This window comes from Hemiscyllium ocellatum, chromosome 20 (genome assembly GCF_020745735.1).
Source record: "Hemiscyllium ocellatum isolate sHemOce1 chromosome 20, sHemOce1.pat.X.cur, whole genome shotgun sequence".
NCBI lineage: Eukaryota > Metazoa > Chordata > Chondrichthyes > Orectolobiformes > Hemiscylliidae > Hemiscyllium > Hemiscyllium ocellatum.
This window is the reverse complement of record NC_083420.1, coordinates 76056756-76079316: the sequence shown is the minus strand read 5'-3', so window position 1 is coordinate 76079316 and position 22561 is coordinate 76056756. Positions and strand designations below refer to the sequence as shown.

General features: G+C 40.6%; 1 gene segment (V, D, J or C); it reads right to left on the bottom strand.

Moving 5' to 3' along the window:
- Positions 1–1278: 1278 nt before the first annotated feature.
- LOC132825284 (Ig heavy chain C region, membrane-bound form-like) lies at positions 1279–22037 on the bottom strand. The segment is given in 8 exon segments: positions 1279–1434; positions 1574–1701; positions 4523–4852; positions 5300–5608; positions 7590–7901; positions 11007–11315; positions 21479–21838; positions 21945–22037. Coding segments are annotated over 8 exon segments (1806 nt in total).
- Positions 22038–22561: the final 524 nt, after the last annotated feature.

The window sequence follows — 22561 nt, the reverse complement described above, 5'->3', positions numbered from 1 at the left end:
AAACACAAAGCAATTATGTTGAAATGAAATCAAACAGTCTCTTGTCTCACCTGGAATGTTGCATCTCGTCTCAGGGGCCACGTTTTTGACAAAAGGCAAAATTATGAGATTGGGTGCGTGACTGATTCACAACACTATTCCCGGGATGATACACCTCACCAACTCTGAGAAATTGAGAATGTTCTCCTCTGCTGATAGTTCCCAGACTCTGTGAACAGTTGCTATGATTGGTTCCCAACTCCGTCTTGCATCATATAGATCCCAATGGCTGAATATTTCAGGGACTCATGAGCTCTGACTTGCCTGATCAACATCGACCTCTGATTTATTATTTTTGAGGGTTGCTGTTCAGTAATATCCCTGTATCAGATAGATCCCAGTCTCATTCCCTGGGATTTCACAGGTGTGGTGTGTCATATAGATCCCAGGAATTGTGCTCCATGAGATTTATGTGTGAGAAAAACTCCAGTTCTGAGAATCCGCCCTTGGATTGTGCACGTGTTGTGTCTGACTATTTGACAGAACGTTGACATTTTTGGCTGATGAATGCTTCGTTGGGCGCTTTAGGTGGCGAGTTATGCATTACTAACCCAGGCTGTCCGGACATTGGGAGTAAATGTAGTTTAGACGGTGTAGAGTAAACTTTCAAACTCCTTTGCCTGCCTTTTATAGGCTTCTTGTGGAGCAAAGCTCCTCATTTGTATCATTACGTGACCCGAGGCCGTGACCCTTGGTGCATAAGAGGAAATGTTCTCTAATCATTCTGCCTCTGGAGTGTTCCATCAGGCATATCGTGTGAAAGATGTATTTATATTAGTGGGCGGCATGGCAGCGCAACATTAAACTAAATGACTGAATGAAATACAACCAAACAGAACAAATGAAAGTATTTGGCTGGGAAAGGAGTAGGATGTGGGAAAATGTATGATTACTGACTGGCCTTGAAGAAAGAATTAAGCAAACTCAAGGTTAGTGCATATTCATTCGAGATTTATTAACCATTTCAGAAAGCATTTTTATCCAAAAAGTTGATGTAAAAGCTAACAGAAGTGAATATAATGGCTGGGTGCCACATTGAGATGAGAACACATGCGCTGTGAGGTGGGAATTTTCTGTACATCAGTAACAGTCACAAGAAAGGGAATACAAAGGCTCATCAGAAAGGGTAGGCAACCATTCTGAGTAAGGAACAAATAAAAACAAAACAAATGGGCTTCAAACAACAGGGAAGCTACAAATTCTTCCAACCACAACCATTTCAAAGATATCAAAGTAAAAACGAAAATCCATCAATTATTGTCTCAGTTACACACTGATAAACTGAAGTGATCTCACTGTGAGAGTCAGCAACAGGACAGATTGTAGATTGGGAATTCAGAGACCTTGATAAGCAGATCAGGAAAATCACAGGGGTTCACAACTCATTCACTTAACCTGGAAAAGAGAGATAAAGCAATGACACAGATATTTATGATCAGGGACTTTCAGATTTAATGTTTATTCAATGGCACACTTAGAGATTTCACAAAACATATTGGGCTGTTTGGCATGAGAAAGATGTGATTATTCTCACCTTCACCAGAGTGACGGCAGCGCTGTAGAAAATACTCAGGAAGAACAAGGTGATGAACGTGGAAGCAGTTGTCCAGATGTTGCTGTTATCATCCTCATAGTCTTCAATCCAAGTGCGATCTATTGAATCTATGAATATAAAGCCGAGAGAACGCATTTAGATCGTTTATTGATCCAGATCGATCTATGTGTATCCAAGTCATGTAATTAGAGACCATTACATCTTCATAAAGCAGTCAGGTATTTCTCAAGTGTGACTCTTATCTGTATCCATCAGTGCATTATTGACTCTCAGCAAGAAATTACAAATACTGACTGCACATGTTCTTTCTTCATTGTCCATGTCAGAATGTTTTAAATTATTTTTCTTTTAATCTATTATTTAAGGATATTATTACTTGAGGAATGCTTATTATGAATGATTAGTTTAATTATATCATTATATTTTAAATATAGGCTGTGACAGCACTTTAGTTGAAAATTGTGGCAATTACTGAATAAAAGTTCAAATGTGATTCTCACCTTTATGTATTGGTGACCAATTTGCTTGGCAAATCGTGAATATAAGTGACATCACAGTCAGGACATTGCTTCATATTTTTGTTTGTAGGATCTGTATATTTAGGAATAAGTTTTTGTACAAGTGTCCCTTAATTTATTTGACCTACTGCTTGGTGTGTTTGGTTTCCCTTTAATGGTTGTGTATGTGGTTATGAGTGCCTCTTACTTCACTCTTGCCCATGTTGGAGTCTGTGCATGAATAAACATATTCCTGTTCCTTTACTGCTAGTGTTATCATGTGTTTGTGCACCGAAATTTTGGTCTTTTCACATTGTGTAAGCATCATTATGCGAATATGCCACTTCATTGCTGCCTATGCTTATCTTGTAATGTCTTTGTGAGTGTTCACTTTTCATTAGTGCTATCTAAAATGTGTGCTTATGTGTCTGTTTCAGGTCCTACCTAAACTAGGTTATTTTCATGTTATTTTTAATAAATGTTAGCATGCAACGTCATGTTTTGATGGATGTTTATATTTATATGATGATGTCTGCTTGTGTGGCAATCTTTCCCAAACCATCTCCTGAGAAGCTTGTTTGTGTTAGTGGTTGTGGATGCTTGCTGATGCCTGTGTTCATTATCCTTATTTAATAAACGCCCCTCTATTTATTGATCTGTGCATTTGTGTGTCTGCATGTGAGACTCGGAATTTGTGTGTACGTGTGACATTGTATACATGCTGATCAATGTGGTTTAAAAATAACTAATTAAGCTGCCTCTGTCATCGTATGTTTGTGATTCTGAAAATGGGAAAATAATGATATTAATGTTTATCTCTGTGCACTTACGTGCCTGTATGAGTTGACATGTGGGAGGACATTTTTTGGAATTTATATCTGTGTGTTCATGCGTGTATGTCTGTATGCATTGTGCTGTATGAATGTATATGTATTCATGCCCATTTGTGTGTTACCGTGTGTCTATATGGTTATGTGTGAGTACCCCTGATCATTTGTGCAAATAATTTTCTTTCGGTGTATGTGAGTTTTTGTATGAGCTTAGGTAAGTGTTCAAGTACCACTTGCATGTGTGGCTCTGTGCGAGTATGCGTGTGTGACATCTTATCTGTATGCACATTTGAGTGTGCACATCAATATGTGTCTTTAGGTGAGAGCCCATATATGTGTCATTCCGTGTGTATTTGCGATCATCTCTCTGTATCTGTTCTTATACCAGACTGCAATTTTTATTATTCTAATTTATTGTTCTAATTTTAATGGATTGCCTATAATTAGATTTGACCTTGGTGTTGTAGGAAACATTTCCCATCGTCGTGAAGAGATAAGCGTTTTATGAGCAACTCTTCTTTTGCAGTGATAGAATTTCTGTCTCTGAGAGAAAAGGCGTGAGTTCAAATCCCCACTGCCCCAGAGATAACATTTCTGAATATGTTTATTAGAAAATGTCTACTTGTGTTCTGTATGTGAAACAAAATGATACCAGGTATTCGAATACCAGAATTGATCCCATGTGCTCCAGTAAACTGAGACAAAACTACAGAATTCAAACCGGGACAATGCAAACACCAGTTTTGGATTAGGGGAATCAATGTTAATCATTTGTTAACAGAGCCAAGCGTGTCCAACATGTTTCAAAGGTATTATTTTGCATGGAAATGTTCAATCTTTGGACAGTAAGCAAGAAGCTGACTGTTCCTGTTAGTAACTGGGTTACATTACAGAGGACATCTACCATGAAAACTCTGCACAGGGAGCAAGAGGACAGATCATTCATCGTTCCCCTCCCCTCTGCTCCACGACAACTTATCTGTCGATTCTCTTTGGTGTGAAAGTGAAGATACATTCTGTCAACTCATGCGCTGGCGCAAGATCCCTGGCAGTTCCCCAGAAACAACGGTTACATTCAAACTGTTCTGCACTCTTTACGATTGGTATGTTCCAATCAAATTTAATTTTAAAGTGTCTTAAATTTACATTTCCAATTGGTGCAATGTGGCAGTTTAAAACTGACATGAATTTTATAAGAATGTCCAATCAGGGGAATCAAGAACACCAAGTTCAAAACTCGTGCTCTACCCTGGACATAAAATGGACATTGTCAGATTTTGTCACAGAGGGATTTAAGATGGACAAGGGACTTGGCGGAATCCTGCAATGAGTGAGCTTTACTCTGTCTCTGACCCAGGGTGTATCTGAGCAGAGAACATTAACTGCACAAGACACTTGTCCTAGACCTGTTAATAACCCACTTTAACTACACCGATGGAATGTAAGTCAGAGTGAGAAACATTCAGTATTTAACTCACAACTGGAGGAAAAAGAAACTTTATTACTTCTGTTGAATTATTAAATGCAACTTTGAGATTTTTATTGACATGAATTAACAGTGTCCATCAGTGCAAGTGAAATGTTTACGAAACTCGGTTTACCGCTGGATTTATCGACTGTTCTGTTGATGATCTTCAATGGAATCGCTTCATGTCCCACCACACAGGAGTAAGAAGCACCGCTGGCCCACTCCTCCGCTGTAATGGATAACAGGCTGTAGATGAAGAAGGAAGTGTTGTCACTCTCTGCCATCACCTCGGTGTTCTTGTAGTTACTGGGATTCACCGGCTGGTCATTGTTTGTCCACTTGACGAAGATCTCTCGGGGGGAGAAACCTCTCACTAAACAGGTGAGGGAGAGAAACCTCTGAGCGGAGATTTCTTCTGTTGGTGGCAGGAGGACCGACACTGATGGCTCCAGCGGATTAATCACTGCAGAATATTTGAGACAAATATAAATCAATCAAAAACATCCTGAACCAATATCACAATTTCACTCAATATTAAAATATGCCATTTTTAATTTGGGATTTATTCACTTTCGTTTTCTAAAAGAGTACACATTCTGTTCAGTAAAAAAAGTAAAGTTTAATGTGAAAGTTGCCTCCATGTTTCCAGCCCACAACAAGGGCATTCTGTCCAACTGTCATTGCTGATGGTGACATCACAACCCAGGTTTCTTCCCACCTTATCTGACTTAATCAGAATACAATATCCTTTGGTCCATCTTTTTCTTAATCAGCTACTTAGTTATCCTGCCTTCAGATGCATCATAAATGCTCCCAACGGTGTTTGTTCATTACCAATCAAAGCCTGCCATTGATGTAACTGGATCTGGATTACACATGGGATGCTGTGTGTTTTAATCTCACCGCTCACCTTTCTCCTTGTGGATGGAGTCTCTCAGCGGAGTCGGTAGATTCTGATGGTACACCACACATTCAAAAGTAACACCACTCAGCCAGGCTTCAGTAGAAATGTCTAATTTGCTGATCACGCTGTCGGGATTCTGTCCAGGCTGGTCAGCAATCTCTGATTTCAGAGACTTCTTTTCATGTTTCCAGGTGACGCTGACTCCAGATGGAAAATTGGACACAACGCAGGTTAACGTCACCGTCGCCTCCAGTAAGACTTGTTCGACTGGCGGTGGGAGGATTTTAACGGTGTTAGGGTGGCACTCGGTATCTTCTATGAAACAAAAATCAAAGTCAATGAAAAATGCCCCTTTATGATACAAACACCCAATCTTCAGATTACTTCTTCACAGGGTGAAGACACCACCTTCAAAATGGCAACTCCAACCATTGCTGAAACAATGCTTACTATTGTTGATGTATTTTGATTTGTGAAAGCATTTGTGATTACCTATGACATACCCTGTGTAATTATTCCGAAAGAACACTGGCTTTGTAACAAGTGAAAGCTGTGAAAAAAGTAAAATCATCGAAGATACCATGATGTAACCCATGGAATTACCTTTCTTTCAGAGTTTGTCTCTCACTTAAGACCATCTATTGATACTTGTGACAAGAGTAATCTGAATATAATGAGTTCATTTCCATGTTCATAACCCTTAGGTGCAAGTGCTGCTGGTCATGCTGACTGACAAATCACATCCCAAATTTTGGACAAATTATAAGAAATAATAATTATTCTCTTTGCAGAGTTCTAAAGTGCTACAGGAGCAGTGAATATCCATGGAAATTCTGTTCATTATATTTAACGTGATCAAAAATACTTTGCGTTATTGGTGTGATGTCATTCTCTAATTTATGTCATTGTTCCTCGTGGGCTGAGTTTGGAGTAGATCTGAAAACAAGGCACTGAGTACAGCATTGGATATCGAGAAGGACACCCATCTCCTTAAGTCTTTCCCTCCATTCAGTTAGTTCATGACTGGTCTGTACTTTCACTTTATTTACCAAGCTGCATTTTTTAATTTCTTCATAGAGCAGGGGAGAACAAAAAAACAAACAAAAGCGTCTTAAATTAATCTACAAACGTGATGGAAATGTACACTAATTTTATAGACATCCACTACCCACTGTGTAAACATCGCCACCCCAAACCGGGCTAAATCAGCCTGTCTCGAGTTCCTCGTTCATTCATCCCTATTGTAGCATTCTTACCAGAATTTATTCTCCTGCCTCATCCACTACTTACAGAGAGCATCTTAAAGAGGCTCAGTGAGATCACGTTTATCCCAGTTCATCAAATGTGATACCCACTTGGTCTGTGGTCTGATCCCATAAATGAAGTTAAAGAGCTCAGTACCAGATAAAAATCGATGTCGTACACTGTCCAAGGCCAACAGGTCATTCCTGATCAGGGAGTGAAGCATTGAACGCATTTTGATTTATTTTCAAGTTAGGGTCACTGCATATTTTAACCACGTCATTTTGAGACCACAACATCATAAGATAGAGGATCAGAATAAGGCTGTTCGGCCAATCCAGAGTTTAGATCAGAATGATGCTGGAAAAGCACAGCAGGTTAGGCAGCATCCGACGAGCAGGAAAATCGAGATTTGGGCTAAAGCCATTCTATGGTCTTCTCCCCACACTAAACAAGAACCGATCCATCTCTGGCTTGAATATACACAATGGCCTGGTCTCCACAGCCCTCTGCAGCAACAAGTTCCACAGATTCATCACCCTCTGGCTGAAGAAATTCCTCCCCATCTCAGTTCTAAACGGTGCCCCTTTGACCCTGAGACTGTGCCCTTGGGTCCTAGTCTCGCCTACCAGTCAAAACATCTATTTACATTCACTCGACCTCAGTCTCTCAGTATTTTCTATGTTTCAATTAGATATCTCTCCAATATCCCCCCTCCACCCCCAAACTTATCCTTGAAGCCACTACCAGGCAAGGATTCATCACTCTGAATGCTTCTCCCAGCATGGTCAGGCAACAAACTATTTAACAAACTATTTAACAAAGCTCACTGTCTATATATCTATCTTCAACAGAGAGGAAACATGCTTTTCTGACTTGCCAAAATGTTGAATTATGAGCAATGCTAATGTAACATTCAAACTGAAATGAGACACGTGACATGCTGGGAAACGAGAAGCTGTACCGTGCTGTTTACTACGCCTGATAAATTAGTGTGTTTGATTCACATCAGAGTTCAGAGTGATTTGTAGCTCTCTCAGTATGTGTCTCTTACCCTGGAGTGCGGTGATGTTTTTACTTTGAATGTTCTCTTCGTGAGTGACCTGGCAGGTATAGACTGCGCTGTTGTACCATTCACCATAAGGGACCATCAGCCGACTCGTCACCGAGAAGTTCCCGTTCGCCTCACACACGGGAGACGTGAAGAAGCCAGAATCCAAGCGTCGGCCATTTTTCAACCAAGTCACGTTGATTGCCTTCGGATGGAAATCGATGATTGAACAAACGACAGTTGCAAACTTGCTGCTTGCGATTTCTTCACTGGAGCTCACAGTTAGGAGAAGAGTTGGTGGGAGAGGACCTGTACCTTTAGAAAACACATCGCATAAATTATCTGATGAATTTCATAACAAATACAATCAGTTCTCATATATCAAGGTTTCTTGTGATTAATGGATACAAGAATCATAATTGTGCAGAGTGCTGGAGAAGCTGGGATCCACACAGAAAGATCATCAGGACAATGTGAAAGGCTAAAATTATAGGACACAGCAAGGGAGTCAAGGAGGCATAGAAACGATAGGCCGGTAACATCAGAAGGGAGATAGCAACATTGGATGGTATTCGTTTTAATGACAGAGTCTGATGATCAAGGCAGATGAATTACCGACATAAATGAGGAAATGATGCTGTTGCTATCACGGAGACATATTGAGAGCGGGGCAGGAGTGGCTATTCAATTTTCCAGGATTTAGTGCCTTCAGGCGAGACAGGGAAAGATGGAAAAGGATGGGGGCAGGGGTTTGCGGCACGGAATGTTGCTTCTGTCACAATTCTGACAAGAGTATTTTAGGCTGTAAAGAGAAATGAAATCATAGATACCTCCTCGAACAAAGGCAAATGGACAGTACTTCAAAACCAAAATACAGCAAACATAACTACTGGGAGAGCACGATAGACCTTACTATAGGTCCAAAAGACCAAGTGCAAATACATGGATAAATTTCAGAGATATGTAAATTAAATAGGGGAATGAGAAAAGAGGTTTTTAACTTCCTCAGCATAGGCTTGGATATTCATTTTGTCAAACGTTTAGAGGGAGCACAATTCTGAAAATGCCCCCAGGAGAATATTTAAACAAAGTATGTGTTAATACAGAGAATTTTAATCCAGACCTTGCAAGAGAGGGGTGAACCTGAATTTAACTTTTGGGAATGAAGTCGACCCAGTGGGTAAAACATCAATGGTGGTGCACTTTGCAGACAGTGATCGTAAATCAGTTGGATTTCAGATTGTACTGCAAAGGAATAGACATTGGCCCAAAGTTCTGAAAAGGGGAAGGACAATTTTAGTAAGATCAGGTAATGACTTAACCAGAGTGGACTGGAAGCTGACACTTATTGGTAAATCTGAGTCAGAGCAGTGTGAAACATTTAAGAAAGAGACAGGAAAATCATAGGGAGGATATTTCCCAGGAAGCCACTGAATGGGACCAAGAATGTAGCGTGCTCTGGACACCAAAGGGCATGGAGGGTGAGATAAGGAGAAACAAGGGAGGCTTCCTGTCTATATTGAAATCTCAAAACAATAGAAATTAGTATGGAGTACAGAACGTGCAAGGGGGAGTTTGAAAGACAAAGGAATTAGAAGAGCAAAAGGGACCATGAGAAAATAATAGGAGTCAAAATAAAGGAAAATATTTTTAAAAGTTACAGGCTCATTCATAATAAAGAATTATTCGGGAAACAGTAATGCCCATTAAGTGTTATTATTGGAGTGGAGCCGGAGGATTAGGTTGTGGTCAAAACGAATGTGTTGTGTCAGTGTTCACTAGTAAGAGGGACAATGTGGGGACAGAAATCATGGAGGAGTGTTGTGATGTACTTTCAGAAATTAGGACACATGACGTGATGTTCTGTGTTGTCTTGCTAAATGAAAAGTGGTTATATTTCCAGGGCAGATGAAAAGTATACCAAGCGGTTGAGCGATGCAAGGGATGAAATAGTTGGGTCGCTAACAATAATTTAGAATTACTGTCTGGCCACAGCAGTTGTGCCAAGTGAGTGTAGATCAGCCAACGTTGCACTGTTACGCAGGACAAAGGAAGGGATAAATAATGAAAACACAGATCTGTCAAGCTAGTTTCAGTGGTAGGGAAACGATTGAAAAGTGAAATTAGTCTTCATTTGGAAGATAAATCAACAATTTTCAGCACGGTTTTATTGAGAGAAAGTCATGTGTAACAATTTGATAGTAGTTTTCAGAGAGATAACTCGATGTCCAGATGATAGCAATAATCAGAGCCAATGGGATCCGAGTTAATTTGACAGATTGGATCGAGAACTGGCTGAGTGATGGGAGCAGGGGATAATAGTCATCGGGTGTCTGGGTGACTGGGAATCTATGTCTCCTGGTGTTCTGTAGGGATTGGGGTTGATTTCCACGTTATTTCTCTTACATACCAATGATTGAGACTCAAATTTAGGAGGACTAACCAGCGAATTCACAGATGAAATGAAAACTGTCATGTTGGTAAGTCATGAGCATTATGGCTTTAGATTGCAGGAGGATATAAAAGGGTTGGTTGTATGTGAAGAGAAGTTGCAAATGGAAATTATTCTGGATAAATGTAAGGTAATGTAATTCGGCAGAAGAATCTGTGAGGTATGACATTTTGAATGGTGGAACCCTGGAAAGGCCTGAGGATCTTTGGTGCATGTACCCACCGATCCCCTATAGTACTGTGTCGTCTGGATAAAGAGACTAAGAAGGTGGGAGGATATTTGCTTTTATTAGCCTAGACATTGACAATGAAGAATCGGGAGATGATACTGGAAATTAATAGAACACTGGTTAGGCCATACTGAAGCGTTGTGTGCATGTTATCGAAGGAATGTGATTACACTGAAGGCAGTATTGATTAGATTTGCCAGGATCTTGCCTGGGTTGGAGGGTTTTAGTTATGAAACTAGATGAGATAGACAGGAGTTTTCCTTGAAGCAGAGGAGAATTAGGGAGAAGATTATCATGATGTCTAGAATTATTTTAGGCATAGACTGGGTAAACTGGATGAAACCTTTCCCCTTGATGGAGAGATCAATGCCTCAGGGGCACAGGGTGAAGGTAAGGCCAGGAGGTTCCAAGTGGATCTCAGGGGAAAACAAAATCAAACAGAGGGTGGTGTTAGCCTGGAGCTCAGCACCTATAAGTCATGTAGAGACTGAGCCTCTCATAATAAGTATGAAGTATTGAGATGCATCCTTGCAAGGGCAAGTCACACAAGGCAATGGATCATGTGCTGGCACATGAGACTGGAATAGTTAGGTGGCTGTTATTGATAGGCGTAAACTGGATGGATCAAAGGGCCTTTTTCCTGTGCTGTATAAGGGGATTCTGTGAAAATGGTTATAAATAATGCCTTATTCATATTAATGCCAGATGCTCTGTTTATCTCAGTTCCCACAATACGTACCTGGACATGGCATTTCTTTGCTCTTGTGTGACCCGCTGTGTTGAACCTCACAGTAGATTTTGCTGGGGCAATCTACCGCTGACCCGGGCAGGGTTAACTGGCTGCTCAGGGTGTAGGTTCCCTTCTTGTTTCTCACTGATGGGTAAGTCTTCAATCCACCATTCGTGATTAGCACCCCACCTTTCTTCCAGGTTACCTTGGTGACGTCAGGGGAATAGTCCATCACCAAACAACCAAAGATTGTCGAACCGGTGTTGTGCTCCTCACAGGAGGAGACCAGGCCATAAAGCGTGGGGGGAGATGGTGTCTCTACAATAGAATGACCAATTGAGCATGTTAGTTTCTGTTAATTTGACCTTATCAGTTACTCAAATGTATCCTCAGCTGTAACCGTTTGCCAGTATGCTCCCGCTGAAGTCTACAGCATAACTGGAGTTTATTTTTGTTTCCTACCAGTTGCTGATCATGATCATTGGTTCCCTCTTGAGAAACATGCCCTCGACCTTGACCATTGCCATATAATTTAGGAAGAAGAACATCCTGATCCCACCCCAGTAACTGTTTGAAGATCTCACCAATTGACACTTTCATTGGATTGCTGTGAAGAGCAGAGAAGTTTCACAAAATACAAACCAAGGAAATGCAGGTTCATTGAAATTCTACAGTGTGTGCAAACAGGCCATTTGGCCCAACAAGTCCACACCCACCCTCTGAAAAGAAACGCATCCAGACCCATTCCTCTACCCTATTATGCTACGGTTAACCCTGACTAATGCATCTAACCTCCCAATCACTGAACACAACATTCATAATTTCCCCAGCTTGTACAGATTTGGACTGTGGGAGGAAATGCACACAGATATGGGGAGAAAGTGCCAACTCCACACAGACAGTTACCCGAGGCTGGAATGGAGCCAGAGTCCCTAGCACTGTGAGGCAGCAGCGCTAACCATGGAACCAGCGTGCCGCCCCACTAGGTACCGTGCTGCTGGAAATACCCAACAGCTGGCAGTACCCCCGGAGAGAAATCAGAGTGAATCATAGAACATAGAACATCACAGTGCAGTGCAGGCCCTTCGGCCCTCGATGTTGCGCTGCCCTGACATACTAATATGAAGCCCATCCCACCTACACTATTCCATGTACATGCATAGGCCTGTCCAATGACAACTTAAATGTACTTAAACTTGGCGAATCTACTACCATTGCAGGCAACGCACTCCATACCCTTACTACTCAATGAGTAAAGAAACTACCTCTGCTATCTGTCTTATACCTGTCTCCCCTCACTTTAAAGTTGTGTCCCCTCGTGTTTGCCGTCCCCATACTTGGAAATCAAGTCCAGTGAGCCTTCCTCACTTATCAATGTAAGACAGAATGTTCTCTCTGGGAGGAAGGTCACTGCAGCAGCAGCAGCACAGGCAGGAGCTGAGCACTGGGACGGGGAGGATGGCTGTCACGGCTGAACTCAGGCCAATTGGCTGGAAGCTGAAACATCTAATTTACAATTATCTGAATTCTGGAGGCCTCTGAAAAATGGAGGACCATTAAGGTTCAGAGACTTTGGAGTGTTACAGCTGAGTATTTATGTAAATATGATTTGAGAAATGAACAAGTAATCTTTAACTTTAATAACTATCAAACTGATACGCAGTTCACCACCAAACCTCATCTCTCAGACTAACCACTGCACTTACTCTGCCTAGACCTAAATTTCCACTCACATTGACAAACCCCACCCTGCTATACACCCATTCATGCCCGGAACACACAATCCCCTATCACACAAAACACATCCAAGGCAATCCATATTGACAGTGTAGCTGAGCAGAGAGATCTCGGTGCCCATGTACACAGATCCCTAAAAGTTGCCAGCCAGTTTGATAGAGTTGTTAAGAAGGCATACTTTGTGCTGGCTTTCATCGATAGAGGGACTGAGTTTCAGAACCACGAGGTTAGGTTGCAGCTGTACAAAACTCTGGTGTAGCTGCACTTGGAGTATTGTGTACTGTTCTGGTCGCCACATTATAGAGAGAATGTGGAAGCTTTGGAAGAGTTCAGAGGAGGTTTACCAGGATGTTGTTTGGTATGGCGGGAAGGTTTAATGAGGAAAGGATGAGGGTCTTGAGGCTGTTTTTGTTTGAGAGAAGAAGGTTGACTTAATTGAGACATAAAAGATAAACAGAGGGTGGACAGTGAAAGTCTTTTTCCTTGAATAGTGATGGCTAGTAGGAGAGGACATAGATGACAGATGTCAGAGGTTGTTTCTTAACTCAGAGAGTAGTAGGGGCATGGAACGCACCGCCTGCAACAATAGTACACTCGCCACTTTAAGGGCATTTAAAAGGTCATTGGATAAACATATGGATGAAAATGGAATAGTGTAGGATAGATAGGCTTCAGATTTTTACACTGACCTGTGGAACCATCGAGGGCTGAAGGGCCTGTACTGCACAGTAATGTTCTATATTCTATATTCCAGATGGACATATGATCTCAATTCCTTTCAGTCATTTACACTCCTGCCACCCTGTACCTGGTCCATGGTGAACCTGGCCCTGACTGGACCTGACACCATCATTTTCACAAACTCTGACCAAAGCCCACTACCCAAGACATGACCTCAGCCCTTGATCACTGACCTCTCATCTTACCCAAGACAACCTGTGCACATTGCATCCTAGCTCCTTTGGCATCTGTGCTTTACAACCTACCATTTTGCCAGACTCCGAGCTTTGCATTTTGACAACACGTCCACCTGTCACTTCATTACAGTGACCTTCCACCCCCTGAAACATCCTGGCACTCTGCCCATCTCTACACTAACCAGCCTGGCATCCTGACCACCTCTCCATAAACCAGCCTGGCAAAGACAGACCTCCTGCATTTCAGCTCAAACTACCCCTCACCTAGCAAGCACAATTCGACCAAATTATCCTGTGACCATTACCATTTCGCTTGATGCCGCCTTGCCAGACAGAGTGCACGCAAGCTTACCCAGCAGCCAGCCTACCAGCCTACCAGCCCAAACTCTCCCACATGCCCAATCTAGCCCCTCACTTGCTCACCACGTTCCAACTTTGAGCCTATCCACCATAAAGTCAGTGAGACATAAAGTCGTACAGCACAGAAACAGTTCCTTTGGTCCAGCCCATCCATGCTGACCAGAGTTCCCAAATTAAACTCATTCCACTTGCCTGCCTTTGGTCCATATCCATCCAGACCGATCCAGTTCCTGTAGCTGTTCAAATGTCTTCTCAATGTGGGACCGATCTCTGCATTTACCACTTCCTCTGGCAGTTCATTCCTATGTTTTGGACAATTACAACATGAAGCCCTAACTCCTGCACTCAGTGCTCTGACCAATGAAGGTACGTGCGCCAAACACCTTCAACACACTAGGTACTTGAGACAACGCTTTCAAGAATCTAGGAGTCTTGAATCTATGAATTTCTGTGGTGGAGAATTCCAAACGAATTCACCATTCTTGTGTTGAACAGTAAACAAATCAGGTTCAATGTTATCAGTGTGTTGGGAAGATTGATGAGCAGCAAGATTAATGATGACCCCATGAATGGAATAGCCTTCTAGAGAGGCCGAGATGCCTTCTTCAGCTTCCATTTTGCATGCTGACATGTCCCTTCGGCAGCATATTCCAAAATTGTGATCCTTGAGGATAAGGGCACACATGCACATAAAGCTTTCCTCCAAATCAGACTTCAACTTCACTCTCAACTATTTCCCTGCCCGTTTCCTCTTCCTCAATCACAGCCATGGGACTCACTTCCTAACAGCGCTGTGAATATGCTAATACCACACAAACTTCAGCAATTCAAATAGACTGATGACAACTGGTTTCTCAAGGCGATATAAAAAGTCTGACACTTCCACACCTGTCTAGAGATTCAAACAACCACTAGAAGAATTGAAAATTATTTGAGGCACTTGTGTGTCTACACAAGATGACATGGTTTCCTTTTTTTAAAAATCACACAACACCAAGTTATAGTCCAACAGGTTTAATTGGAAGAAAACTAGCTTTCGGAGTGACGCTCCACTATCACCTGATAAAGGAGCGTCGCTCCAAAAGCTAGTGTGCTTCCAATTAAACCTGTTGGACTATAACCTGGGGTTGTGTGATTTTTAACTTTGTACACCCCAGTCCAACACCAGCATCTCCAAATCATGGTTTCCTTTTGAGTGATTTGACTGTGTTTTCACTGAATGAACAGAGCTATTTCTTAATCATATAATAGGAATGAAGCTTCCCTCATTTTTAGCAACTGCTGAAAATGTATTGCTGGAAAAGCGCAGCAGGTCAGGCAGCATCCAAGGAGCAGGCAGCATCCAAGGAGCCCTTCCTGAAGAAGGGCTCATGCCCGAAACGTCGATTCTCCTGCTCCTTGGATGCTGCCTGACCTGCTGTGCTTTTCCAGCAACACATTTTCAGCTCTGATCTCCAGCATCTGCAGTCCTCACTTTCTCCTCATTTTTAGCAAGGCAATCACACATTATATTTCTTGATTCCAGGGAAGTATAGTGTTAAATTAATGAAATATGATGATTGGGATGTTTCAATTGGAAATTGTCAGATATTTAAACTTTCATGAGCAATTAATCCCAGCCTCATTGTGTCACAGTACTCACAGGAATGTCTTTCAGAAATGGTGTCTCCCTTTGTTATGGGCAGTCGAATCAGTAAATCTGGGATAGTTTTTGCTTGTTAAACAAAGGTGTTAAATAGCTTTAGCCAAAGGGAGACCTGTGGATTGAGCTCACAGATGCACCATGATCTAAGTAAGTGGGGGAACAACTAGAGGGGCTGAGTGCCCTCCTCTTGTTCCTACCTTCCTATCATTGTGTCATTCATTAAGCTAGCACTGGCCGTGAATACTTCTGATTAAAATATTTCGATAAATTAATTGTTTCACACATGCTTTAAAAAAAACTTCTGTTGATTATTTGGAACGGGATCACTGACATTCTCTATTTGAGTGATCAAAATAACTTCCACCCAATTACAGCAGCCACTGCACTCTGCAGTGTGTTGTTACTTCATAATAGTTTCTTGTGAAACTACAGCTCGAGATCAGGGCACTCAAATTCAATAATATCTCTGAACATTCGCAATTTATTCAAATGCATCTTTTCTCTGAAGAACGTGTTTAATCGAACAGAACGTTTTTCAATGAAACAACAAACTTTAAATGCTAGAAAACCAAAATAAAGACAGAAACGTCTGAAGAAACTCAGCAGGTCTAGCAGCTCCTGTGGAGAGAAGGCAAGGTTAACCTTTCCCATCCAGAGACCCCCTCTTCACCAAATTGTTTTCATGTTTTTGGCACAAGAGCTCACACCCGTTGAGATAAACACTGATTCCGTTGGCTTGACTCCTGTTGGAAAAAGGATTCTTAGCAGAGGTACTGGACGGTCTGAGATAGCAATGGAAGACCAACTGAAAAGCTATCACCATCTGCTGCTGCAAGTGTTGGATTCAGCGGAACCCTCACCGTACTGAACTATCAAATTCAGCTACAGCACTGGTTTAATATAAAGTAAAACAGCCTAAGCAAAATCTCATCAAATATACTTTGAAAATGATTCATTCGGGATTAGTTATAAATGATATTGTTAGAACAGCAAGTCAAAAGCTGGGATTTCTTTGAGCACTTACTCCATTAACCCCATCTAGCGATGCCCAAAAGCTTGTGAACAAATATTGATCTGGAAAAAGCTGCTAACCACCAAAATTCTGTTTAATATCTAAGAGACACAAGTCAGGACAGCGATTGAATAGATTTCACTGGCCTCTGTGAGTGGAATTCCAACAAACACCCAAACATCTCAATCTGCTTTCTTGTACTGAAGTAACCTGATAAGAGATGGTGTTACATACCTCTCTAACAGGTTGTAAGTGAACACAGGCCACCTGGCACAGAATCAGGGACCCTACCACAACATCACAACAGACCTGAACACAATGAGCTCGACACTATCACGGAGAACACAGCTCACCTGTTTTGACAGTTTATAAACCATGTTAGTTATTAACACCTTCCAACAACCAGGGATTGTTCCAGAATGTTAGTACAATGAAAGTAACATTTCAACGTTTATCCAAGAATACTTTGACAGCTGCTCCAAATTGTTCAAACTCGATGGGAACTACAGAGCAATAAAACTAGGAATTGCATTGCCATCAATTCACTGTCACTAGATTCCAACCTCGAACTCCCTTCCTCTTTCCCCTGTGAATGTTGCTGCACCAGACGGTCTACTTAGTTTGAAAAAGATTATAATGTTTTGAAGTGTAATAAGACCATTGCTGATAATAAGTTTTCAAATAATAAGATGCAAAAAAAAATCTGATTTTACATAGTGCCACGAAACATCTCCTGCATAACTGAGGCACAAAGAAAATCTGCAGCATATTTCCCTCTGCCTCGCTCAATCAAATATCTCTTGTTGTCAACAACCAATTTCAAATCTCTTGCTATCTGCCTTTTGATCCTGAAACGTTCGTTCTGATTGGAACAACTTAGTCAGGGCTCTCAATTCTGAGGCACCTAATCAAATATTGTATTTCTGGCAGATAAAAGTGGTTTTGAAGCGCGAGATAAAATTGAACTGTCTGAGATTCAGGTATCCGAACTGGACAATTTATAAATGGTCAGGACCGTGGACAAGTTAGTCAGAGATAGCACTGAAACAAACTGTACAACAGACTTAATCCCAGAGGATACATTGCTCAACTCCTCACATCAAATATATTCACTGTAATTGAATATTCATCAGAGGAACTAACCAGTGGATTAATGTGAACGAGAATGTGTTCACAATGAACATAAATAACCACTGAGTTCATAAACTTAATAAGTCATTGTATTTAACAAAATTATTGAGGTGGGAAATATCGCCAATTAAAGCACAGATCTGGAGGAAATGGATTATTCTCTAAATTATTTTTACATATTCTTAAAACGTTCCTCGAATTGTGGAGATTTTGCATGCACTGCATAAACAATACTGCATTCCAGTGTGGAAAGCATTTCTGTTGAAGGAATTAGGGCAAGGTTATTTTCTTGTTTACTGCTTGTAATGAACTAAAATGTTGATAAAGGTATGAATTGAAAACATGCTTCTGTCTGGAGTTGCCCACTTTAACGGATGTCTAAGTAAATGTGGGCACTGCTGCCTCACAGATCCAGGTACCCAGGCTCGGTTCCAGCCTCAGGTGACGGCCTATGTGGAGTTTACACAATCTCCCCTGTGTCTGTGTGGATTTCCTCCCAAAATCCAAAGATGTGCAAGTCAGGTGAACTAGTCATGCTATATTGTCTATAGTGTTAGGTGCATTAGTCAGGGGTAAATATAGGGTAGGGGAATGGGTCTGGGTGGGTTATGCTTCAGAGGGTCGGTGTGGACTTGTTGGGCCAAATGGCCTGATACATACTGCAGGAAATCTAATCTAAATGATTGTCACACTGAACTAATGTGAGCAGATTACTTCAGATCGCTACATTGCAATAAATCGATCAAGTATATTAATTAAAATAAATATTACTCTATTTTCAGTGTTTGAATAAACAATGTGCTCTGTTATCCTCTAGTTCATGTCTTCTGCAAATTTGTGAACTCTGCATACGCCTGAACACATCGATGTAAAATGAATTTTCTGCGTTTGCAGCAAGTACTCCCATGGTTTTAAGAGGAGAGTTCCTACAGTATGGAAACGGGCCATTTGGCCCAACAATTCCACACTGACCCTCTGAACAGTAAGTAGACCACCCAGACCCATTCCCCCTAATTTATATTTACCCCTGACTAATGCACCCTAACCTAGACATCCCTGAACACTATGACTGTGCTAAACTGCACAATCACCTGACCTGCACATCTTTTGGACTGTGGTAGGAAACCACAGCACTCGAAGGAAACCCACACAGACACAGGGAGAATGTGCAAACTCCACACAGGCAGTCACCCGAGGGTGGAATCAAATTTGGGACCCTGGCGCTGTGAGGCAGCAATGCCAATCACTGAGCCACCATGCTGCCCTGGAGTTGATGAGTGGATTACTTTAATTAATTCGAAATTTGGTTGGTCACATAATTCACTATAGCAATTGTTTCCCGAAGAATGACTCTTCAGTTGATATTTTGTTGTAATATGTAACTATTTATTTAACATGCACAGATTGGGAACACCTAAAGCACTGTGCAGGTTAAATAATTCAGTTAATGTTTTATTTTTATCCTGCAAATCCAGTTTAATCAGGGACATAACAATTAATTAACTCAAGTTATATGTGAAACTGATCAAAGCAGTGAAACTGATCTGTTCTTCATAGAATTGAGCAGAATTTCCAAATGGTCTTTGCCAATGATCTTTTCCAGCCAGGAAAATATGTATGTAGTGTACAGGGGAATTGAAAGGTGTTTCTTGATCAATTATAGCACAGTCATGGCATTTTTGCTCAAGAGCAAGAACTATTAGAACATTAGACTTTTGAAATTCTATTTATATTTCTCTATGACTTGTAAACTGCTTAAAGACAGACCTTGTGATTGAACTAGATAGTTGAGTTTCGAATTTGGATTGTAAAGCATGGATTAGATTAATCCTTAATTATTTATTTTAAGTAAAAATAGCACCTGAAGGTATCTGTTTTCCCTTCATTTCTAAAACCTGTGCGATTTGCCTTTCACTTTATAATAGACTTTATGAAATTTTAACTCGCATGCTGATTGCATTGAATGAGGAAAGAGCAGTTCACTGTCACCAACCGTGTTAACATTGCAAAAACAATTTAGAAACCAGAAACGGTTTCCCAAATATAACACATTTAATGTTACCCAAGCACAGTCCCTCCTCAACAGATCAACGATCACCAGATCACAGCACGGTATGTTTGCAGCAGAACTAGCTCTGCAAACATTTTCAACAGAACCAAGAACATGATGTCACCTCACAAATAAAACCAAATTGAAGTCTAACAAAGCTGCTCAGAATCAAGCAAACTAATGATTAAATTGAATAGAAATAACAGGTCATAATAGCAACCTTGTTTGTGAGGGGACTTAACACTTAAAGCTGTAACGTTTCTGGCAATAGTTCAATTTATTTCTAACCTGCACACCCTTCCTGATCATGACAATCTTGTGCAGTGCACAGTAGAGTGGGGTTGAAGGCATATATTGATTAATCACCTCATGGTCAAAACAAAATTACTGAATGGACAAATATTACCACATTATAATTTTAAGTCAGTTTCAATTACGTAATCTGATCAATTCTGCAGTTTCAGATTTAGGTCCCAAATTTTATTTTGAATGAGGCTACTTAAAACAAAAGTCAGTTCGTTTACAATTAGAACTGAGTTTTTTTTAAAGTCAATCCATTAAAAACTCGTTTTTTTTCATTTCTCACACATCTGGGTTTCTGCCTTAAGTTGTTTTTCAGACCGTTACAAATGGATGTCATGTTTTCAATCAAGCAGAGAAAAATGTGTCATATAAGTTTAACGAATGCAGAAATGATTCATGAAAAACAAAAGAACTTCACAAATATTGGTAATGAAAAGTAATCCAGAGAGTCAATCACCTCACCAGAAAGAAAACATCGATTCAGAAAGCATGAAAACGCAGATCAATTTCACAAACTGAATAAGAATCCAATCAACTCAATTCAACAGAAACAAGGAAAACAAAATCAGAATCCAATCAACTTAAAACAACAGATTTGAATGAAATATAATCAGAATCCAACCAATTCAATTCAACAGAATCAAATAAAACAATTTCAAAAGTCAATCAACACAATTCAACAAAACCAAGTAAAAACAAAGTCAGAATCCAATCAACACAGTTCAACCCGAATCAACTAAAACAAAGCCAAAATCCAATCAACTCAATTCAACAGAATCAAGTAAAACAAACTCCGAATCTAATCAACAGAATGCAATATAGCACCGCAAGAAACTTTGATGACAGTTTCTAACCTGCTTGTCATCAACAAAATTAACAAAATAAATGAGAAAATATAATCATGGTAAGAACATATATTCAAGAAATGAATAATGATATTTTAGCATATTTTAGTCATGTTTGGTAATATCTTGAACATCTTTGAATTCGTAGCATTTGTTGTTGATAATAAAACTCACAGTCAGGGTGTCACTGACATTAAACATTATTTATAGCTGACTGATTAAGAGACATTAGGTGTTTCAAGTAACCCAGCCACATAGAATGTCCATCTGATCAAAAAAAAGAGATACACTGAGCAAATGACTCCATCATCACCATTTTAACTATTTGCTGAGCCTTAATTGAAGTCTATAATCAGTCTGAACAAAAATCAATCCAAACCAAACCAAACTCAGCACAGAATCTGAGTTTCATTTAATTCAGAAATTAGTCACATGAATAGAAAGTTTTTAAAAAGTCATTATGAATGTTCAAAGTTCTTACCTGAAGTCACTGTCACCATGGTCCCTTGGCCCCAGTAATCAACAGCACCCCAGCTATATACCCAACAGTAATAGATGGCGGTGTCTTCGATCTTCAGGTCAGTCATTTTCAACGAGAAAATGTTGTTTGAATTGTCTTTGGACGCAGTAAATCGACCCTGAATCGCTGGTGTATATTTATTGCTGGATGAACTATGGTACCAAAGCAGCCACTCCAGACCCTGGCCGGGAACCTGGCGGACCCAGTGCATGCTATAGCTGCCAAGATCGAACCCGCTGGTTTTACAGGTCAGTGTCAGGCTGCTTCCGGGATGGCCAGTCTTTGCCTCTGGCTGGGTCAAAACAATCTCCGACTGGACACCTTTAAAAAAGACAAGAAATAAACCATGAGCATTACTTTTACATTCCTGAGGGAGACTAACATTGAGACAGCAACAAAGACAGACTGAAACAAAAAAAACACTCACATGATAAGAAAGTCAGTAATAAACTGAGAAAAATTGTCGACACAATCATTCTGATAACTTCTGGGAAGCGGTTCTGTCAAGATCTTTCTAAACAAAGCCGATCCTGGAGTGTTGAATTACGGTCCAGTGCCTAGGATTTATATGGCCATCGGAAAGGGCAGGCTCACAGCTTCCGCCTGTTGGTTTCCTGCTGGAGGCTGAGACTGGATCCTGGTCTCAGCTTGCACAGCCCCAACACATGGGCTCATGTATTTACCAGGTTACGCTTAAACATGGATATATACACATCTTGGGATATTTATTTTGCTGAATAGCTTCTTTGGGAGTGTTTTTTTTTAATGGTGGAAGTAAAATTGAGTACCTTCAGGTCAATTTCACATGATAGTTACAAGTATTTTGTTTTAAAATAAATTCATTCGGAAGTTAACTCCCATTATTTCTACATTCATTCACAAACAGATAAAACTAAAATCAAAGTTCAAACATATTACTAGCTAGTAAAACAATTGAGTTTTTTCCCCAGAACACTGCCAGTCTCTGTCCCACTACAAAATAACATGTAATTCATACTAAACATTTCAAAATTCAATTTAGGCAACTGAATACAGAGCGTGTCC